A 22,914-nucleotide genomic window follows, 5' to 3' on the forward strand; every position below is an offset into this window, starting at 1 on the left:
TCTACTTCAGTATTCCTGTAGACACAAGACCACTGATAGAACTAAATTTGGACCAATAGTTCCAGCTATTTGGAAAAGTATCATTATTTCAGACATTCTCCATGCGCCATTAGATTTAAAACTATTTTTCGCATATATTTCGTTATATTTATAGTTTGTTTAACAATTATGTTTATAAACTAATTTAGAGTTATTCATGACGCCCGACAACGCCCACAAGACAATTGTGGTTGTCTCCGACTTAATTCTGCCGTAACAAAAAGGAAATATATAAACAAAATTAGTATATTCGCCTAACACTTTGAGTTCTTCTTTGATAAAGAGAAAGATGCCAACAAGCTTATCTGGTTATCCCAGATCGTTATTAAAAACTCATTTAATATAATTGTTGTGAAGCACGACACAAAATACACGATAAATTAACGAATTTGTATTGCCGCACACAAATACAAATAGACTAAGAGACAGCTGTCAAGTGATGTCAAACCTAAGGGCAAAAGGTTTGACAATTCTTATCGATAGATGGGGTTCTCACCAATAATAAAACCAATCTCTGTCGGCTGACATCGGCCGCTTTCACCCGTGACGCGTCGTCAAAGTCGGCGTGAATGACGGTTTTTGTCAAACCAAGCGGCAAGGATAAAACTTATACCATTAGATTGGGGAAATTACGCTGATTCTTAGGTTGTACGAACAGACGTTTTTTTTACCGTTTTAGGGACAAACAGACGTTTTGAAATTGGGCCAATTTGACTGTTTTCGTCAAACTTAGCGGCAAATAAACCAAAAACACCATAAAATAGCCCAGTTCCTCCTGATAATTATGGTATAAGAACAGACGTAATTATTGGCCGTTTTATAGGAAACAGAATCAGTTAAACTGCTAGATTTGTCCTGTCAGACGTATTTATTTAACAATGGCAACACCGCATCCCACCCGCCTTATTCGAAAATATATATTTTTTTACAATTTTTTACAACTGCAACTCATATATCTTTTTACGATATAATTATCTTTTCACGCCATAATTTTTTTTTACTTATATATATTTGTAAAGTTTGGCAGCGTTCCTTGAGCTGTCTGCTATTCCGTTAATTAGTGTGTTACTCTGCGTAAACAATACTAAGAATGTAATATTTACACTGTGTTTACAAGTGTATTTCGTTTTTAAAATGACTCCCTAAAATAAAGAAAAGATATGTGTGATTCACATAGTTGATACTGCGAGTACGGAGAAGATAAAAATGTTTGATGACGAAAAACTTTTGAAATGTAAAAATGCTCTACTTGTTTACAAGTTTCGAACAAATTCAAAATTCAGTGGATTAAACCTACCTGAAACTCCTGATGACATCCAGGGCTATCACTCTTCCTGTTATAGTAAATTCACTGCTGTTTCCAGCAGTCAGATAAAATTAGCCAAAGAAAAACAGTGCAATAAAAACAGTGAAAGTGCAAGTGCAGTTCAAGATTCTTCAAGCGTTCCAGGTAATTTTCATAAACATTTATTTAAAGCTTATTCCATTAAGAATTATCCTACGTTTTGTAGATGCAGAAACAGCTTGTGCAACACAAAGCAATTCTAACACTCCTGCACGTAATTTAAGATCTGGGAAACAGCCTAATGTCAGCAATACAAGAACTGTCGTTTTTTTAAATCGCTGCTTTTTTGTGATAAAGTACGAAAGGAACATAATGGGAAAAATGAATGTCTTACAAGTTGCTCGACAGAAAATATTCAAGTAACAGAATTCATAAATTGCCTTTATATTATTAATAACAATAATAATAATTAAGAATTTTTTATGTTTTCAGATCGGTATAATGAATGACGCCATAATCCTCGACGATGAAGCCATAGTAAGAAAGATAGGGAATCTCGAATCGAACTTGCAATTCGTTTCTAAAGAAATAAAATATCATAATTCGTGCCGGAAAAAGTTTGCTTCTGCAGCCAAAAGTGCAGTAAATAAACGAGAAGAGGAACATCAATCAAAGTGGGTTTTAAAGAAGAGCATTAGGGAAAACGCTATGCAAAAAATTATAGCTTTTTTGGAAGAAAAAATCATGAAGGAAGAAGAGGTTCATCGTGTGAAAGATATCACAAAACACTATCGATTGCTGCTATCCGAACTTGGTTTGGATTATAATAGTATTTGTAGAGTGCGTAAGTGTGAGGTATTAGAGAAATTGATCAGCTATTTTGGTGACAAAGTAACAGTCATAAATCACACTGTCGAAGGCGTTGGACAAATCATTTTCAAATCCGACTTGAGCGTCGACAAGGCTTTACTGACAACTTTTGATGCGAACATCAGTTCTGATTACAAGGTAAAAACACTTCTAAACGTAAGTTGATTTTTAGTTTAATAATATCATGTAATTTATTTATAGGTAAAAGAAGTCGCCTTCATGCTTCGCAATTTGATATTGGAAACGCCCCGCAATATTCTCCCAAAAAACGTTAACATTAGGGATCTCATTGCCGGAGAAGTTAAACCACAAAATTTGCTTCAAACCTTTTTTGAAAGTCTGGTAGCAGGTAAGCTTTGTTTTAGGCTATAGGAGAAATATGAATGCAATTTTTTTATCTCAATGAATTACCATCTTGACATTCCAATTCAGGTCTTAAGGCTCATACAGACAAAAGTGAAATCTCAAACAGAAAGAAGATTAGAATAGATACTTTGATGGATGACACCATTTTTGCCGTCACTAATGGACTCTACAAGCCATCAAAGCAATTGATGCTCGGGATGTACCTTAAATCTACAACAGGTAATCAATGTTATTGCTATTCTCATGGACATTTAAATTTTTAGTTAAATATATTGGCAATATAGGAAAACGCGAGGTGATTGACGTAATGAACCGTTTTGGACATTGCGTGAGCTACAATTTCGTAGAAGATTTGGAAACAGAGCTAGCTTTTGGTGCTGTTGAGGAATCTAAGTTATTGCCTGAAAGTTTGCTTCGCAGACCGGATCTCAACACTGGAGTTGCCTTTGATAATTTCGATCTTTTCGTTAAAACGCTTACGGGAAAAGATACGTTACATGACACCGTGGGAATCGTGACACAAGATATTCCCCCTGATGGTGACAACTTTCTTCCATTGGATGAATTCGAAGAAGACGAATGTGATATCATACTAAAAACTGGGAAGCGACGACGGGCATTCATATCAAGAGATATAATAATTGAACCTTATTACAAAAAACCCAGAATGCTGTCTGAGCCCATGCTGGCTTTAACAGACAGTAGGAGATCACTTCCACCACCTAGCACTTTGGAAACTGCTTTTAAACTTGACTTCTTATGGATGTTATCACTATGCCACTGCGTGCCGAATACTCCTATGTGGACCGGGTGGAACTCTCGGATTGTAAAAGATGTCCTCCCTCTTCAAAGAGTGCGTTATTTGCCGTAAATAGACGCATCTCCAACTCGAGTGGATGTTGTTAAAGAGACAATGGAAAGATCTCTTCGAATCTTAAAGGAGTGTAACCAGATATACATCTCCGTTTCTTACGACCTCGCAATAGCAAAACAAGCACTGTGTATCCAGTCAATGGAGAAACCAAGATTTAATAACCTCTTCATCCAGCTCGGATCTTTCCACATCTTTCTCTCGTTTTTCAAAGCAGTAGGGAAATTCATCGCCGAGTCTGGGGCTCCATATGCACTAACAGAAAGCGGAGTACTGGCTGCGGGATCGCTCAACGGTTTCCTCCTTGGGACAAATTATAGTCGGTGTAACCGCATCCACCCACTCCTCGCGGTTTCACTAGAAATTCTTCACTTCCGTGCATTTCTAAAAAAGGAAGACAATCCAGCGTTGTTAGAGAGTCTCCCACGTTTGTTGCTGTTTCTCAAAATCGGAGATAAAGATCCCTGTGGAGACGATGTATTCCATGGGTCAATTCCAATTAAGCTACTAGAGATCCACGAAAAGTATATTTAATCTTAATATTGCAACTTCCTGTTCCTCCAATGTGTTATCTTTTTTGCAGATACAAATCCTACAAGGAAATTACCTTAAATGGTGGGCACGGTGCAACTGCAAAATATTATTTGATCTACATAGAGCTCATAGGATTATATATATCATCGTTTTTCTCGATCGATAAGGACGGGAGACTACCGTCTTTATATTCACCTTCAACCTGAAATTTCGAAGCTTTTTTTTGCGTTTAACCATCAAAATTACGCTAGATGGGGCGTCAGGTATATTGCACAATGAATTAGCTAGTTTCTTATTAATCCTTCTTTCTCTTTTTTACCAGGTTTCATGATAATATGTTACGAATGGAAGACCCTCATCCTGGAATCACAGAACAATTTGAAAAGGGGATGATTTCGATTAGAAGAACCAACAAGTCCTTTTCACGGACACCAATTGATCTTGTAGTAGAGCAAACCATAAATGCTGAAGCGGCAAATCGTTCACGCGGTAACATGTGTGCTTTCTGTTTCTCAAAACGCCATTACTAAAAGTTATTGTTTTTTTTTTAATGACGACGCGTCACGGGTGAACGCGGCCGATATCAGCCGACAGAGATTGGTTTTATTATTGGTGAGAACCCCATCTATCGATAAGAATTGTCAAACCTTTTGCCCTTAGGTTTGACATCACTTGACAGCTGTCTCTTAGTCTATTTGTATTTGTGTGCGGCAATACAAATTCGTTAATTTATCGTGTATTTTGTGTCGTGCTTCACAACAATTATATTAAATGAGTTTTTAATAACGATCTGGGATAACCAGATAAGCTTGTTGGCATCTTTCTCTTTATCAAAGAAGAACTCAAAGTGTTAGGCGAATATACTAATTTTGTTTATATATTTCCTTTTTGTTACGGCAGAATTAAGTCGGAGACAACCACAATTGTCTTGTGGGCGTTGTCGGGCGTCATGAATAACTCTAAATTAGTTTATAAACATAATTGTTAAACAAACTATAAATATAACGAAATATATGCGAAAAATAGTTTTAAATCTAATGGCGCATGGAGAATGTCTGAAATAATGATACTTTTCCAAATAGCTGGAACTATTGGTCCAAATTTAGTTCTATCAGTGGTCTTGTGTCTACAGGAATACTGAAGTAGAGCCGAATGCATTTGAATCAAATCATTCGGCATTTTAAAAAAAAGGAAATGTTTACTAAAATCTTCGATTACTTGACTTCTCTTTTTCGCGGCAACGGTGCAGAAAGTGTCCCGAACGTTACTGAAAAATCATTCCCCGTCGCTCGAAATCCAACCGAGTCGAACCAGAAAGGCGCATTAACCATAGATAAAAGGGGCCTTAAATGTAGTGGCTTTGACTGGGATTATCCAAAGACTGTCTGGCTAACAGTTCTATCAATCCCCATGACTGAGGAAACTAACATTCCCATGACTGAGATGGGCAGTGACGAACCAAAAAATTCACAGCTTGTCCCAGATCCGGAAGAAGTCTTAGACGACTGTGGTTCGGGAATAGAAAGATTCACTAGGATGATCAATTTTACATTGGGCGTGCTTGTCTTCTTTCTCCAGGTATAAATTTAAACACATAAAATGTTTTTACTGTTTGTGGTTTCTAATTTCTTGCATTACTTATAATACTATAGTTGTTGTCGGAAATTCCGACGGACGAAGCTCACAGCCATCGTCCGGGTGCCAACCCTTTGGCCGAAGAAGGCTAGACTCAGACGAGTCACCCTCGGTGGAGTGCCGAGCTACCGAGGGTAAGGAAGCCCATTAGCGGAAGCAAGTGACTTAAGACGACCTACGGCTCGCAAGAGCCGTAGTATGGAGGCTGGAGCTCGTGACTGTGACATTGGAACTAGCTGAGTGCTTTTCCATATATATGGAGACACCTGTTGAGGGTGAAAGGAACGACGTGAGGATTGAACTCATTGAGGCGGAGCCTGCAGAGTTCATTCCGCCAGAATATAGGTTAAGTTCCCGCAGGGTTATCGAGAAGTTTACTGATCGATAACCGGCAATCATCAGCAGCGTTGCCCTCTATTCCAGGATCGGACGACCGGACAAATTAGACAACGGTGTAGTTTTCTGTGTATATAAGGGGCCGTCGTGCCATGTTAATACACTCACTTTTCTCACCGAACTGCCCGTGTCAAGTCAAGTCATTTCCTGTAACCCGTTCTATTTCAGAAAAGGTCAGAAGTCCGCCTGCCGCCGCCTCCTCCAGCTTGCCAGCCGCCTCCTTCGACGTGCCAGCCCGCGACCGAGTCGCCATCCGGAGACTCCTTTCCACCGCTTAAGAGTAATACTCTGCGGCCGTTTACCCTGTTAAGCCCGATAAGGCATAACAGGATTGACCGTGCTCTAGCCCGACAAAGGCGAACAGCCGTCGTTTGACTTACTAGCGCAAGCCCGATAACGGCGAACGCAGTAGTCGTTGAATAAAGTGCTACGGCACCAAACAAAAGTTTACCCGAAAGAAAGGCACACAGTCTGGCAGGCTCACCCCCGTAAGACCCGACTGACCTTCTGCGCCAGCAGTAATCTGGCCTTGCGGGATAATCAATCCTGAAAGTTGTGGGCCTTACTTATTTCAACAATGAATGTGGATATAGACCCTACTGGCTTCTTAGTTGGCATCTACCTCGTTATGCTCGCAGCACTGGCGATATTCGAAAAGTAATTTTCGTATTTTTTTTCGATTGCGTCTTCTTAATAAAATGGGTTTTTTCCCCCTTGATTTTTAGGGTCAGGAGTATTGATATTGCTCGCTGGTTGACTTTATTCGCGATCTTAGATGTCACCGTCTTTGGGCCGTTCAAAAAGTCACTTTCTGCCTTTCACCACTCTTGGTTAAAACGTCATCCTGGCCAACGAATCAGCATCAAGGAAGTTGCAGAATTGACTCGTCCCGCTTTCCAGCAAAAAATGTCTCCATCAAACATTATAGCCGGTTTCAAATCTACTGGAATTTATCCATTCAACCGATATGCAATTGATCAATCAAGATTTGCACCTTCATTGGTAACAGACTTGGCAGGTAATATTCATTTACAAACTATTTCAAATAGTGTCTTTCTTGTCAACAATTTTTACATTAGTTCCTTCTGCTGAACTACCCGACTCTGTTGCTACAGACAATTCATCAGTGACAAGTGATAACTCAAGCCTAGACCATATAACTCCAGAACAAATTCAACCATTTCCAATGGTAAAACAAACTGGGATGAGGAAAAAGAAAGTGTGTAATGTAGGTTCAACTAGAATTCTAACATCAACTCCAGAGAAACAAATTATAGAAGATCACCATAATCGCATTCAAGCTAAGAAAAAGGGACTTGCAATACCTACGACAAATAAACCAAGGAAAGTGAAAAGTAAGGGCAACCAAGATATATTCATAGATGATGAAAACAAAGAAAATGATTGTGTTAAAGTTACACGAAAGAAAAATTGTGAGAAGGGAGATAAATGTGATGATGACTTGTCGATTAAAAATTCTTCTGCCCTTTCTGTAGTAAACAGAACCAGATACGAACGTGCAGCCAAAAGGAACTTGTTTTCATAACCGTCTTATTGTATTTATTCAGCTACAGTTGTTTTTTCATCTAAGTATGATCTCGAGAGAACTAATCAAGATTAGTCAACCAAGTAATACACTATGTTCACCTGAAATCCTTCTGTTGTAATGTATCATACTTCAGCTAGCAACCACCAGATGTGGCCACCTGTCGGTGAGTCAGCATGGGGTGGTGATAGCCAACACAGAGCCTGAATACACTCAGTTACGGACTAGTACTCAAGACTACAACATGGTGTCAGAAGTGGTGCACGTACGCCTGTAGTCCATAGTTTTCACACGTGGTTTTCCTTCGTTTGTAGCCAGTTATATCAGAGCCATCCGTTACTGGTTCTTGTTTATCTCGTGCCTGGTCATTCTTTAATGAGTCACGATGGCAACCTCGTTGAAGTTTCCAGACCCGTTTAATTTTTCAGCGTCTAACTTGGCTTTGGAGTGGGAACAATGGCGAACTCAGTTTGAGTGGTTCATCACAGCCACTCGCAAAGGTGAGAAAGATGAAGACGTTCTGGTTGGTGTTTTATTGTCCTTGTTGGGAAGAGAGGGCCTAAAGATCTATGGAACATTTGTCTTTGCCACGCCGGGTGATGACAAAAAGATCAAAGCTGTACTTGACCGTTTCTCTGATTATTTTGAACCCCTCAAAAGTGAAGTGTTTGACCGTTTCCGCTTTCATAAGCGTCACCAAAAGCCCGGTGAACCTTTTGATGCTTGGTTGGTGGAGTTGCGGAGCATGGTGAAGTCGTGCAACTATGGCACTGAAGCGATGGTCAACTCCATCCTACGGGACCAGATTGTGTTGGGGGTGGCGAGTGATCCTGTTAGGGAGAAGCTGTTATATGAAACTAATTTGTCTCTTGCCGGTGCCTGTGGAATCGTTCGTGCGTGTGAAGCATCAGCAATTCAGCTCAGCCAAATTTTGTCCCCACCTGAGGCTGTTCATGCTGTTAAAGACAAGCCGAGTCACGAACGCCACCAACATCGACAGCACAAATCCAGTGGGCAGCAGCACTCTGTTTTTGGCGGGTGTCCCAATTGTGGCCGTAAGCATGCGAAAGGTAATTGCTCGGCAAACAGCATCACGTGTTACCAATGTGGCAAGACCGGTCATTTTGCCCGGTGGTGCTCTCAAGCTGAGAATCCGCCCTATCGCCCGAGTTCCACTACTGCTCGTCAGATGGCGCAAGGTGCCAACCAATCGGAGACGGCTGTTCGTCAGAGGCCGGCCCAACGAGGAACGTATATGCAGCAGCGGTTGCATGCTATGGAAGCGGAAGGAGCCTTGCCACGGGAAGATGTCCGTTTCCTGGACGAGGAATATGTAACACATGAACTTAAAAGTTCCGAAGAGGGAGAAGAATGGCATGAAAGTCTCTCGATAGATGGCAGCACCCCAATTAGATTCAAGCTTGACTCTGGCGCCACTTGCAACGTGCTTCCCCTTGAGGATTTTCGCCGTGTTCAACGGGTGGTGGCGTTGAGTGCTGGCCCTCGCGTGCGGAACTATGGCGCGAAAGGTGGCTACCTCAAAGTCATGGGCGTGTTTGTCGGCTCGGTGACCAGTCGCGGCGCTCAGCACTCAGTGAAATTTGTGGTAGTGGATGAACCTGGCCAGCCACCGATATTGGGCCTTCCAACATGTACAGCAATGAAACTCATCAAACGTGTTCATGCTGTGACAGTAGATCAACCAGTGGAGCTGCCAGTCGTCGCGAAGGAGTTTGTGGATGTGTTTCAAGGAATCGGAAAACTTCCGGTTCAATATGACATTAAGCTAGCTACCGGTGACAATTTTGTGGACCCAGTTGTGTGTGCGGCAGGTCGGTTGCCGTTTCTGCTTGAAGACAAAGTGTATGCCAAACTGGCACAGATGGTGGAAGATGGGATCATCGCTCCAGTGGTAGAACCAACATCATGGGTGAGTCGAATGATGGTAGTAGGCAAACCTGATGGGGATGTGCGGATCTGCCTAGATCCGTCAGAATTAAACAGGGCAATACAGCGGCAGCATTTTGCGGTACCTACAGTGGAGCAACTCTTTGCCAAGGTTGGCAAAGCCAAGTATTTTTGCAGTTTAGATGCAGCGTCTGGTTTTTATCAGATACCGCTGACCGAGGAAGCATCCTACCTGTGCACAATGGCTACTCCAAAAGGACGATTCCGATATCTTCGGCTGCCGTTTGGCCTAAAGTCCGCGCCGGAAGTATACCTGCAGGTGATGTCGGATCTCTTCGGTGATCTTCCCGGTGTTATCATCTACTTTGATGATTTTTTGGTCACGGGTGAAACTATAGCGGAACTGGAACTGAACCTGAAACAGGTATTGCTGCGGTGCCGTGAAAAAAATTTAAAGCTACAACTTAAAAAGTGTCGTTTCTTCATGCAGCAGTTACCGTGGCTGGGCCATGTCATTGGTCATGGGACTCTTCAACCTGACCCCGAAAAAGTGGATGCCATAGTCAACATGCCTGACCCAACAGACAAGCAGAGTCTACAGCGTCTTCTGGGAATGGTGACTTATTTAGATAAATTCTGCAAAGATTTAGCCACTCCAACACGTCCTCTTCGTGACATCCTTAAGAAGGACGCTGCTTGGTGCTGGGATGAACAGCAGATGAAGGCCATGGCAACTCTGAAAACTGTCCTTTCGTCGTTACCGGTGCTCCGATTGTTTGATGTGTCCAAGCCGGTGTTAGTGTCATTGGATGCTTCTCCAGTAGGGCTCGGAGCTGTGTTAGTCCAGGATGGGCAGCCGGTGGCATTCTCCTCCACCATCCTAACCCCAACACAACGCCGATACTGCCAAATTGAAAAGGAGCTGTTGGTGATTCAGTTTGGACTACTCCGATTCCGTCAATATGTTTATGGCCAGCGTGTCATAGTGGAGTCGGACCACAAACCGTTGGTGGGCCTACTGGACAAACCGATCGCTGCCTGTTCACCACGGATCCAGAGGATGCGACTCCAACTCCAGCGGTTTGATTTTCAAGTCGTATACAAACCGGGAAAAGAACTGTTTATAGCTGATACTCTCAGCCGTGCCCCGTCACCTCGTCTTTACGATGATGATGCTACAGCGGATTACGAGGAGCAAGTCCACCATGTTCTCGCCAGCATTGTGCCAGCTGAGTCAACTCGTCGCCGCTATGCAGATGCTACGTCTCGAGACCCAACATTGCAGCTCCTTCAGTCCGTGATGGAAGCGGGCTGGACGGAACACAGGCGCAATTGTCCTGATTCAGTGAAACCGTTTTGGCCCGTGCGTCATAATCTAACGGCAGTGGGTGGTGGTCTTCTTGTTGGAACAAGGCTAGTGGTCCCATTTGCGCTACGCAAGGAGACGCTCGATGGTGTCCATGACGGACACTTTGGCGAATCCAAGTGTGTGTTGCGTGCAAGGTCGTCTGTGTATTGGCCGGGGTGGGAGGAACAAGTGCGCAACGCAGTGGCTAGCTGCACCATTTGTCAAGAACATCGTCATCATAACCCGCGATTGCCGCTGTTTCCGGTCCGTATACCGGATCATCCCTTTCAGCTAGTGTCGGCTGACTTGTTTGAATTCTCTCAGGTGTCGTATTTGCTGCTGGTGGACTCATACAGCAAGTGGCCCTGTGTCGTTCCAATGAAGACGACAACCTCAGCGGCGCTAATAGGTGAAGTGACCCGTTTTTTCTGCGATTTTGGCCGGCCGGAAGTGCTGGAATGGGATAATGGTACACAGTTCAGCAGCGCCGAGTTCAGAGAGTTTTGCCGTACTATGGGTGTGCAACAAGTCTCGTCCAGCCCTGAATTCGCCCAATCAAATGGCTTAGTTGAACGACACGTCCAAACCGTGAAACGTACTCTGTTGAAAATGTTCGCGGATGGAAAGTCTCTCTGGGACTCTTTGGCAGCCATTCGCTCCACTACGGTGTCGTCCACTCTCCCGGCCCCCTCTGTTTTGTTGCAAGGCCGTAATCTACGCGGGAACCTGCCGTTCCTTCCGGCAGAGTTGCAACCTAAGTATATTGCTTCGTCGGTCGTCAGGAGGGAGCTATCGGCACGACAATCTCAGGCAGCGTTTGTTCAGGGGAGTGCCTAACGCGCGTGCCTCGTCGCTTCATATCGGTCAACCCGTACGAGCCCTCATAGGCCGTCGTTGGCTCCGTGGAAAAGTTCACTCACTATGTACTGAGCCACAATCATACGTGATTCGTTTGGATGATGGCCGTTATTTTCGGCGTACGCGGTGGGCCATCAACATTGACCGTGGGATGCAGTCACAGCCCCGTTCACTGGCTTCTACTGCCATGTTCTCTTATCGAGTCCCAAGTGATGTCCAGTCTGTACAGTCGGCCAATGGTTGTGGGCCGTCTAGTCAGGCACCTGATGTGCCCGGTAACCCAGTAAGCGAAGCTCCTACTCCTGTCCGGGTAGAGGAGCAGTCAACACGTGCCGAGCCAACCAACCCGTCCACCCGGCAGTCGTCAAACCGTGGTCGTGTGCGCACCGCAGCTAGTCCTAGCGCCCAGCATGTTCGTCTATTTGATGCACCGTTATCTCCTGCTGTGGCTCCGTCCCCTGCGGCCGCTGGGCCTTCCGGTGACTCCTGTACTACGCCGGCGAGGGAGCCGTTTGGAACAACTCGGTCCGGTGTCCGCTTCGGCATCGGCATGCCTCCTACTAGGAAGTGAGACTGTCGTCGTGTTTTTTTCTTATTCTGATCCGTACGGCAGTATCCTATATGTTTGATGTCTTTGTTCTTTTCTTATCCGGTTCGTTTCCACTTATGATGTTACTGGTCTTCGTTCTTCGTCACAACGCTCGTCATTCAATCTTCGCTGTCGTTCGACAATTTCATATTTTGTGTCATCCTATTTGCTGTCTTGATCATTTCGTTTTACATTTCTTATGGTCATTCTCTCATTTGTTTTCTCGCTTTCGCTCACTCCTGGTGCGTGGAAAAGGGAGATGTTGTAATGTATCATACTTCAGCTAGCAACCACCAGATGTGGCCACCTGTCGGTGAGTCAGCATGGGGTGGTGATAGCCAACACAGAGCCTGAATACACTCAGTTACGGACTAGTACTCAAGACTACAACACCTTCTTTCATGCCTTTTCTTTTTAAGTAGACATTCACCAAGAAATGAAAAGATTATTATACATAAATTTAAGACAAATAGTAACACAGTATTATTATTTATGAATGATAAATATTTGGAAAATTTTGCCACACTGAATGTCTGCTCTGCTTTCCACAAACAAAACGTCAACTTAGCTCCGCCCACAACTCCTCCCATTCAACACAGAAAACGCTGCCAATCAACCCCACAAGTGTCTGGTCCAATTAACCCCAAAATTTCTTTGACAAAAAATTACAAATTTCTGTAAGAATAGGACACTCAGTATAATTACAATTAGTATAGAAAAATGTAGAATAACATTTTCTACAAGTGTTACTATTTTTAATTTTTTCTCTTAATTACACAGAAAAACTATCTTAAAAATAATAAAAAAAAATTTAATAATTTTAGATACCTGTTTTTAAATTTAGTTCTAACTTAACAATAAAAGCGTTTTAACTTACGAAAATTCATCCCCTCAAGTTATTTGGAATTTGAAACAAGGCTGTACAAATAAAATTTTTTTTTTAACAACTAGTTTTTGCAAAACATGCAAAATCCACTCAACCCCAAAGTCAAAGCAGCCCCGGTCTCCCCTACTTATAATACTATAGTTGTGGGCCTTACTTATTTCAACAATGAATGTGGATATAGACCCTACTGGCTTCTTAGTTGGCATCTACCTCGTTATGCTCGCAGCACTGGCGATATTCGAAAAGTAATTTTCGTATTTATTTTCGATTGCGTATTTGTGTGCGGCAATACAAATTCGTTTATTTGACACTTGGTCGCAAAAAACCCGAGAGCCTACCGACCGTAGCTCTTACTCTTACGACTCTTCAGGGGCAACTGGCGCGAAAAATGAGTGAGGGCGCAATTTATAGGGATACAATGGGGGGCGTGGCTTAATCGGAATAATTTCGGCGCTGAGTGCATGCCCGCGCATTCTAGCGGTCGAAATAACAATTACATACAGTTTATAAATGACATATTATAACATAATGAAGCAATGCCAGACTGAGAGGCAATTCACATTTACCCTTGCTAAATTCCTCAGCTTAACTCTCTGTTACATATGTAATACCATAGCCCACTGGATGTAATAGTTCAAGTCTGAAGTCTAGAACTGTAAAAGTGACTCACCCCTCCGGCGATGGGAGGAGCTTATTCTCGAATGGACACTAGCACCACCACCAAAGATTCTTGGAACTTCATTGAACAATCGTTAACAAAACAAAAAACAAACAAAACAGTTAGTTGTCGTTTTAGCGTTTTGATGTTAGAGTTCTTTCTTTTTTTTTTTTAAGTGTTGAAATTGAAGACAAAAGTTACGGGTTTGGAACATTTTTCATTGCAAGTCTTCTCCTGTTTAATTCAATAACAAGGATATAAGTAAACAAAAATTATTAAGCATCAATTTTATCTTGTGTTAATTATTTATTATTATTATTTGTATTAATTGCTAAATGTCAAATTACGAAAAGGCCCTGTATTATCAAGAATAAAAAATTTTCAATCCAAAAAGACTAATTATGATTCTTATTAGTAGTAGAGTTATCTTATTAGTTATATCATATATTTCAGGTATAGCATAGCTGAGTGGTTAACGCGTCTAACAAGTGCATTAAATGAGAATTGGTATTAGGTTCAGACCCTATCTGATTCTTGCCTTTTTTTCAGTGTTAGCACCATTTTATACAATATTTACATTAAATAAACGAAAATTTCAAAAAATAATTACATTGCATTTGTATTCATACAACAAAGAAAAAATTTGAAAATAAACGTAAAACACAATTGTTATATATTTAGCGAAGTATTTGTAAAAACGGCATGTTTATATTTTGAAAAATGTTGTTCTTCGACACCAGTAGAACGCGCTAAAGTCCATTCCAAGTTGGAAAAAAGGAGGTAGGGAGTGCGTCAAAACGATTGAACGGGCAAGATAGGGAAGCTCCAGGCTTTAACTATTACATCCAGTGGGCTATGGTACGTGTTGCCGCGCCAACAGAGGTTGGCGTCGCTAGCTGAGAATAGGTTGGATCGGTTAGGTCGTTTCTGTTTTCGGTGCGTTTCTATCAGGTTTCGGGGGGTCCTTTTTTCCTGCCCATGGGCATTTCGGTCGGCTTCCGGGTAAAACTGATGCAAGGGAAAGAAGCCGATCGGTTCCAAGAAACCGGTTACTTACCCTTATTACACTGCTTTCTGACCCGATTACCTGACTTTTACCCAACCCGGCTAGTGTCAGATCCACTTTTGACTTCCTTGATTCAAACTTATCATTTGTTGTCATTAAGATATTCATACTTTAGCAATGAGCTCTTGGGTGCCCTCTTTTGCGGTTTTCTAAAATCTGTTGACTTTGGAGTGCATGTCGTGTCTAGATAAGTTTCCATCCGGTTTTAGTTCCACGTAATAGGTCTTTTTCTCATTTCTGGTAGCTTCTTGGTTAGCGGTATCAGTGGTAGCGTCTGAATGCACAATGTGCACAATGCAGTGGGCGAATGTGCACTAGTCCCTTTGACCTCCTTTGACACCTAAAACTGGATTTGCACATCATCCGATACTTTACTCTTCAATATAACCACTGTTGCTGTTACCCAAATGGAACTACATTTCCAGGTATCTTCGGGTACCTTTATTAGTTATCCTAGTATACACATCAGGAGTCTGTCAAAAGCAACGGATAATTCACGGTTGAGCGCCGAAGGGAACTGCCCCCTAGGCCCTGCCCTGTTAAAGTAAATGTTTGTCTTTCACTCAGTTTGAGAAATATACTGTATTGCTTTAACAGTTAGCTTATACCTCCACAGTTTTACACAAAAATATACAGTTGTATAAATTTGTTACCAGTAGAATTGTTGAGGATAATAAGAGTTATTTCTTTACACTTCCAAATCTAGGGGAGACCGGGGTTAGTTGGCTCACTTTTCACACACCGGTCCCTCACAGGCCTATTTTTAATGAAATTAGTTTTTTTTTATTTTTATTAATATTCATTAATATCTCGCCTAAAAGGTGGCATCGAAAAAATAAACAATACAGAAATAGTTCTTACCAAAACAACTGTTTTATTGCGACACTTTCAGTGGCCAACTTATCCCACCGCCGGGGCAAGTTGCCCTTTGAGTTGGGGCAAGTTGGCCTTACATTCGACATAGGGCCTACTACAGAGCCGTCTTAGCTTGAAATTTACTCTGAAATAGAACAAAAAGAAATGTAAGAAAAGACAAATTACTTTATTAAAAATAATGTAATTTACCGGGGAAAGACAAAGAAGGGTGGAATAGTATTGCGTAGCTGGAAACTACACAACAAACCGTAACCAACACCCCTCTCTCTCCTGAAACAATTGATCCTGGCAAATGGATAGAAATTGTATGAATAATTAAGCATATGCAATGAAAGATAGGCTACACAAAAAGCTTACCTATTTGTTTCTGGCCTTTTCGACCTACGATCTTTTCAGGTGTTGAAACTGTAGTAACACCAACTTCGTCCATGTTCCAGACGCATTCAAGCCCAATTTTTTCTCTCACCAACAATCTTTGACAATTGTCAAAGAACAAATCACAATTGTGGATGTTAAATGATGAGGTTCTTGCCAGGGAAGTAGCCTCAGGTTTTCTTATTGCCAGAGTAGGATGGCGTTTCATGGATGATGCAAACCAGTCTGGTCCAGCTGAAAGTTTTTCAGTCCACGAAGGTGGGATTTTTAGATTTCTCTTTGTGGCAACATTATAAGCCAGCTTTCTAACATCAATTGGGGACAATCCAAAGTAAATATCTGCTGAACGATGAAGGTAATCAGCTAGCAGAGCCTCATCTTCCTTGTTTAAAACCTGCACGATAAATTTTTACACACATAAGCTCATATTAACATAAACTATAACAAAACAGTTACCTGGCGCGCAGATGAATACCCATGATGGGTTGGAGAAACACTATTAGGCCTGTTTTGTTCTTCTAAACCTGACTTCTTCTTGTTTTCAACAAATCTTGTAAGACTTCTTCTTGGAATGTTAAAAAGAATAGCCACAATATAAACTGATTTTCCCTCGTCCAACACCTTTGCAACTGCTCTGTCAATTACATCAGACGGGACCATTACTCTGTCAGTTTTTCTAACGTAGTTTCTCATTTTTCTGCAAAAATACAAGAAGAAAATTTGAATAGGCTCACTTTGACAGACGAACTCATGTTGGCCAACTTGTTCCATGGAAAAATGGCCAACCTTCCCCATGAGTCATTTTCATCGAATTATTAAAATAGAATCTAAGGGAATTTAACTACAGAAAAAAAAAATAAACCGAAAAATAGCTTGAGGAATAAGCTATCTACGAAACATCACTACACAAATATGTTATTCATACCTTAGAAGAAAAAAGAAAAATAGTCCACGAAAAAAAAGTTGGTCGGCAAAACTGAAACACGTTTTTGACGATTAAAACTTTACGAATGAAGTGCGGACGAAAAATTTTTTGGTGGGGGCCATCTATACCGTACTTTTTTGTTGATGTGGAGCCGATTGCGGAACCGACTGTGGAACCAACTGTAGAGTTGAATGTAGAAGCGACTGTAGAGCCCACTGTTGAGGCAAATAGCCCTAAGAAACGTAGTGGAAGCAGCCCAAAAACTAATAATTCACCTACTCCTTCAATTTCTTTGGCCAGTTCTTCTTCTTCTACAGCTTCAATAATTGAACAACTACGACCTTTTTCCAAAAGCTGGACTTCGCATAGCTCCGAAAACAAATAATGGTAGAAGGAAGAGGACGTCTGCTGTACTTACGGACACTCCAATGAAAGATGTAATTTAATCTGAGAAAGCAGCTGTTAAAACCAAAGCGGCAAGAAAAATTTTTGCATCCAAAGAACCGACCATAACTAAACCAATGAAACCTAAACAAACTGGGAGAAAGAAAAAGAAGGATGAATCGTTCTGCCCAGAATGTGCTGCGCGTTATTCAACAACAAAAGAAGATTGGATCCGTTGTTTAAACAATTGCGGTTTATAGGCGTGCGAGAGCTGCGTTGACGAAAGAGGAGAAGATGACGAAAGTTATGTTTGCTCTAATTGCTCTAAGACGGCTCTGTAGTAGGCCCTATGTCGAATGTAAGGCCAACTTGCCCCATCTCAAAGGGCAACTTGCCCCGGCGGTGGGGTAAGTTGGCCACTTAAAGTGTCGCAATAAAACAGTTGTTTTGGTAAGAACTATTTCTGTATTGTTAATTTTTTCGATGCCACCTTTTAGGCGAGATATTAGTGAATAATAAAAAAAAATTAATTTCATTAAAAACAGGCCTTTGAGGGACCGGTGTGTGAAAAGAGTGCCAACTAACCCCGGTCTCCCCTACTTGGCCAACGGCGAAAGTGCGAAGGCAATATCAGGTCTGGATACAATCATAAGGTACATTAGGCATCCTACCGCTTCTCGGTATGGGATTCTTTCCATGGAAAGAGTTCCAGCTTGTTGGTGACATAGAGATTGTAAGATGGGAGCATGGATCGGCTGGTGAAAGTCTTGGGTGAGCAGAGTCCATGTTGAACCGATTTAGGATGGAGTCAATAAATGTAGCTTGATTGACATATAGTTGTCGTCTGGACCGACCTCTTTTGATTTCCATCCCAACAAAACAGTAAGCAGGAAGTGATCGCATGGCAAAGAAGTTTTTCAAATAATTTAGTAAGTCAGAGATGACATCGTTGCTTGTACTGCATACCAGTCCGTCATCAACCCAAATGGCCATGATGGTAAATTCCTCCTCTTGGCGACGGAAGTATATGCAGGGGTCAGCAATGCTCCGAGTGAGTCCAAACTTCAACAAAAATTCATCAAACCTATTGTTTCATACTCAAAGTACCAGTTTAAGGCTATAAAGGCATTTCTTCAGCCTACAGACCTCTCCTGCACTCCCAGCTAGCACAAACCCTTCCGGTTGCTCAAGATAGAGCTCTTCTTTTATTACTCCATACAAAAAGACTGTTTTCACATCCAGCTGGATCATGTTGAGATTAAGTGCAGCAACAGTGGATAATAAGATCCGTAGAGAGTCATACTTGTCTACAGGTGCATACGTCTCTTCATAATCTATCCCTTGTTTTTGGGTGTATCCTTTTGCCACCAAGCGGTCTTTTCTGCGTAGTGGAGTTTCTTTGTATCCGGGTTTGATTAAGAAAATCCATCTGCATTTGATTGCTTTCCGATTCGGAGGAAGTGGCACCACCTCCCAGGTGTCATTTTCCATGAGTGATTGATATTCTTCAAGGATTGCTGGTCTCCAGTCATCCGACTACATCGCCATTATGAATGTTTTTGGTTAAAAAAAAGTCAATAATTCCAGTAGCCTTCATACTGATCCACTGTTTTGGTGTGCGAATTCGTAAGGGATAGGGCCGGTTAGTACATGTTGAAACAACACCGGCTTGTTCAATTCCATCTGCATTGTTAACAGAAATCAATGGCTCACTGTCCTTACCAATTACAGGCTCTGCTGTCACGCCATCAATTTGAATACCATGATTCTGTGGCTGAGTTGGCAATTGTATAGTTGTTGGGGATTCAGCACTCGGCACTACAATCTGTTCGTTTTTATCCTCCTCATCGTACTCGTCAAATATGATGTCACGGGCCATTTGTACTGTTTGAGTTTCTGGTATTAAGACTATAACCTTTTGACGTTTCAGAACATCCAAGAAATATCACTTGACGGGCTTTGGGATCAAGTTTCCGTCTGATTAAGTCTGGAATATGAATATAGGCTCTAGCACCAAAAATCCGTAGATGAGAAATTTTAGGTTTCATACCTCCATTCCATTTCTGGTATGGTGTAGCTGTTCCTGTACTAGAAAGGGTCATGTTTAAGGTTTATACTGCAAAAGATACAGCTTCGGCCCATAGTCGCACTGGTAGTTTCTTAGCATGAAGAGAGCTTCTAGCTGCTTCCACCACGGTTCGGTTGTACCTTTCAGCGACACCGTTTTGTTCGGGGGAATAAGGAACAGTGGTCTCATGCAGAATTCCTTGTGACATCAGCCAGTTCTTGAATTCTCCTCCTCCATATTCAACACCGTTGTCGGATCTTAAAGTCTTGACCATTTTCCCAGCTTCTGCTTTTAGTCTTGCAACGAATAATCTGAAGGGATTTGCTACTTCTGACTTATTCTTAAGAAAGTTGTCAATTCGCCAGCCACTCTAGTCATCCTTGAAGATAACATAGTAACGAGCTCCTTTCAGTGATGTTTCTTGCATTGGCCCAATTACATCCGAGTGGATGAGCTGTCCTACTTCTTTAGCTCTGGTTCTTCCGACTGGAAAGGGGAGGCGATCCATTTTTCCTAATGCACACCCTTTACATACCGGAATTCTTGTGTTTTTATCCCGCTGTATCACAAGGCCTTCAACTAATTGTTCAGTCTCCATTTGTTTGATTGTCCGAATTTTACATGAGCCATCCGTTGATGCCATATGGAAAGGGCAATTGCACTTTTTGCTGCATAGACCTGTTCCTCTTGAACGGTCTTGATTTTAGGAGGTAGAGTGTTTTTCCTGTTCTCTGGCCGGTCATCTGCACCGAACCATTCTTGGAGAAATACACATTTGTTTTTACAAATCGAACCTCAGCTCCTGCATCAGTGGCTATTCCAATTGATATTAAATTAATACCAAGTTCCGGGACAAACAAGACATTTTGGAAGCTTCCAGTGTAAGTCACTCCATTTACAATTGATGTGAAGACAATCGTTCGATATCCATGAACATTTGCCACTGTACCATTTATGCCTTTAACTGTCCACGATCCGACTTTCACTTCCTTGTAGTTTGTGAATACTGATTTTTGGTACGTCATATGCTGAGTCGCACCAGAGTCAGCATACCAGGCTTCTTTTTCAATTCTTTCTGAGTTAGTTGAGGATAGATAAGCGAAGCTAGAATTTGATTTTTCTGTGATTGATAGATTAGCTTTTGAGTTTTTCATTCGCTCTTCTCGTTCAAAATTTCTGCATTCATCTATCGAGTGACTATTGTCACACGAGTTATATATATTTGAACAAGAACAAATGAATACAACAAGTGATGACTTAAATTCTAAACAATGGTTTAACTCGAACAAAAAGGGATAACCATTACCAAAAGTTGGAGAAGCGTCTGAAGAGCTCTAGGAAAACCAGGGAACTTCTCTTACGGAGCCCAGCTCCGGGAGCTCAACCGATGGAGACTTATCTAACGCAGATTCGGAGCAGCGTTTTATACCGTCGCGCGAATTACTCCCCTTCCGGACTGCGTATTTGCGTATCTTTCTTAGAGCGGACTTCTCCCGATAATTTCTTCACCACGATCGCAGCGTTGTCCAAGGAGCGGATGACTCATCTCTGCGAAGAGATAACCAATCTCTCTTTTCACCCGCGACACTATTTCCTCTCATACCATGACTGATACAGTGGGTACATTCTAGTTTTGCTTTCTTTGGTGGGAGTGATGGTTGGTGATGGTGGCCTCTTTTAGCACCAAAACCTCCTCTTGATCCTCTATGAGAATTCCCTCGACCATGAACAGCATCTCCTCTAGGATGTTGAGATGTACCATCTGCAAAAAATGCGGTGTCTTAAGGATCAGATTGTCCATCATTATACATTGCTGTCATACTTTCTTCCTTGAGTATTCTTGCAGTTAGCAGTGCTACAGTCTTTTCTTCTTCGATCACATTGTCCCAAGCTGGTATAAAACCTCTATAACTAGGTGGGAGTGTACAAATTATCTTAGTAATCAGCTGAGATTCTGAAATTGGCTGTCCTATAGGGCGAAGCAGTGTTCGGATATTTGATGACTAACATGCTAGTCAACAAATCTTGTAGGTAAAAAAATTAAAAAAAATCATACTGGATAGCTTATTGTTTATTTAACACTAGAAAATTTTTGTATAGCTTTATTTAAATTTTTACTACCCCATTTCCCTATCCGCGCTACACACCATGATCATTTTCTTTTTACGACGGCGTCAACATTTGCAGCAAATCATAAACCGCAAACAACCACGCTGGTTTAACAAGCGCTGGTCGTGCAGCCTCGCCTGTCCGGTTTCACCCCATCCGCCCTCGTCCGGACTAACCCACATGAGGGTCCTCCGCCGCAAAATTCGTTACAAAAAAACGGCTGAATAGATTTTAATTTTTTTTGCGGCAACAAATTCACGTTTGAATGAAGAATAAACGTTAAAAATTTAGCTAAACAATATGAGCTAGTCTTTCCGTAATTCAAAAAAGCGAAACTTTTTTTTTTTAATTGAAACAAAAAATTAAAATGTAAATATTTTCAAACCGGAACCGACTAACGACACCTAATTTTGTACACGGCTTCGATATCATTATATTATCATGCAGTATTTTTTTTTAACTTACATGGATTTTGAAAAGAGTTATTAAACTTGTCCGGACAAACTCACGTCCGGTTCAACCCCGCTCTCCCCTACAGTTTGGTCATGCATCCCTCTTTTAAGAGTCTGGAAGTAAGGACAGCCATGTTTTTGTCTGCTTCGGGTACATTGTCCCAGGCCGATATAAAGTGTCTGAAGCTGAGAGGTAGAGTGCAAGTTTTCTTTGTAATTACTTGCAGGTCAGATAGAGGTGCATCCAGGTCACTCAGTGCATTAGCCATGCACTCCACAGCTGTTATGTGGCTTATTATGTCATGCCCTGTTCATAGAAAAAGGAATATGGCTCAATATTAAATCACAAGGAGCTTCAAACAACAGGGTTGGTCAAAAAAATTTTGTTTTTAGGACCTTGCTGACGCACTACTATTTAAGCCGCTCAGTTAATACCTGGTTTGTATTTGTAGTAATAGAACTGTTTCTGTAGAAGATGTTTGTTCTCTGCTGTACACTGTAGGTGTTGAGATGTAAGTCGAGTCCACATCTCAAATGATGTTCTACAGTTCAGTAATGTGCGTTGGGGTTGCTTTTCGATTGTGGCTAGTTCAGTATTGTGCGTTGAGGTTGCTTTTCGATTGTGGCAATAAGGTAGCTTCGAGCCAGCACATCCCTCTGTTTCTAATTGTAAATGGCATCCACGTTTGTGATCTCATTTTTTTCATTCCTTGTCTGGAGAATTATGTAAAAAAAGGTTTTTCTGTTTTTACAATTCTAAGAAACAGTGCTTTAGAAAAGTTGCATACCTCCTCTGGTAGGGTTTCTCTTCCATCCCCTTCTGGTATTAGGTTTTGCTGGTAGAGTAACAGTATATCAAGAGAGGGAGAT

The 22,914-nt window shown here is 41.7% G+C and overlaps 4 protein-coding genes, 2 long non-coding RNA genes and 1 pseudogene across 7 annotated transcripts; 4 read left to right on the forward strand and 3 right to left on the reverse strand.

The window, feature by feature from the left end:
- Positions 1-1,825: 1,825 nt before the first annotated feature.
- Positions 1,826-2,796, forward strand: LOC123470422. Its single transcript, XM_045170687.1, has 3 exons — positions 1,826-2,332; positions 2,396-2,536; positions 2,627-2,796. Exons 1-3 carry the CDS (start codon positions 1,826-1,828, stop codon positions 2,681-2,683), a joined length of 705 nt encoding a protein of 234 aa, XP_045026622.1. The 3' UTR covers positions 2,684-2,796.
- A 60-nt stretch (positions 2,797-2,856) lies between these two features.
- LOC123470338 lies at positions 2,857-3,914 on the forward strand. Its single transcript, XM_045170525.1, has one exon. The coding sequence runs from the start codon at positions 2,868-2,870 to the stop codon at positions 3,429-3,431; it is 564 nt and encodes a 187-aa protein (XP_045026460.1). The 5' UTR covers positions 2,857-2,867; the 3' UTR covers positions 3,432-3,914.
- A 1,103-nt stretch (positions 3,915-5,017) lies between these two features.
- Positions 5,018-5,723, forward strand: LOC116918536. The gene is made up of 2 exons (XM_032924256.2): positions 5,018-5,543; positions 5,618-5,723. Exons 1-2 carry the CDS (start codon positions 5,118-5,120, stop codon positions 5,690-5,692), a joined length of 501 nt encoding a protein of 166 aa, XP_032780147.2. The 5' UTR covers positions 5,018-5,117; the 3' UTR covers positions 5,693-5,723.
- A 1,742-nt stretch (positions 5,724-7,465) lies between these two features.
- LOC123470554 lies at positions 7,466-13,697 on the reverse strand. The gene is made up of 2 exons (XR_006644255.1): positions 12,639-13,697; positions 7,466-7,651 (listed from the first exon to the last, which is right to left on the reverse strand). It is a non-coding gene; the product is annotated as an uncharacterized LOC123470554 (long non-coding RNA).
- Positions 13,698-15,508: 1,811 nt separating this feature from the next.
- LOC116932922 lies at positions 15,509-17,166 on the reverse strand. 2 transcript variants are annotated; one of them, XR_006644197.1, is made up of 6 exons: positions 17,032-17,166; positions 16,563-16,803; positions 16,089-16,500; positions 15,921-16,016; positions 15,717-15,855; positions 15,509-15,612 (listed from the first exon to the last, which is right to left on the reverse strand). XR_006644197.1 is itself a non-coding variant. In XM_045170826.1 (5 exons), exons 2-5 carry the CDS (start codon positions 16,797-16,799, stop codon positions 15,851-15,853), a joined length of 750 nt encoding a protein of 249 aa, XP_045026761.1. In that variant the 5' UTR covers positions 16,800-16,803; positions 17,032-17,166; the 3' UTR covers positions 15,710-15,850. The 2 variants fall into 2 exon arrangements, 1 of the variants encoding a protein (XP_045026761.1); XM_045170826.1 differs by lacking the exon at positions 15,509-15,612 and having other exon boundaries at positions 15,710-15,855.
- LOC123470510 lies at positions 17,117-17,855 on the forward strand (annotated as a pseudogene).
- A 1,128-nt stretch (positions 17,856-18,983) lies between these two features.
- Positions 18,984-19,550, reverse strand: LOC116934794. Its single transcript, XR_004400950.2, has 3 exons — positions 19,466-19,550; positions 19,177-19,402; positions 18,984-19,098 (listed from the first exon to the last, which is right to left on the reverse strand). It is a non-coding gene; the product is annotated as an uncharacterized LOC116934794 (long non-coding RNA).
- Between the last annotated feature and the right edge of the window lie 3,364 nt (positions 19,551-22,914).

Source organism: Daphnia magna, linkage group LG3 (genome assembly GCF_020631705.1).
Source record: "Daphnia magna isolate NIES linkage group LG3, ASM2063170v1.1, whole genome shotgun sequence".
NCBI lineage: Eukaryota > Metazoa > Arthropoda > Branchiopoda > Diplostraca > Daphniidae > Daphnia > Daphnia magna.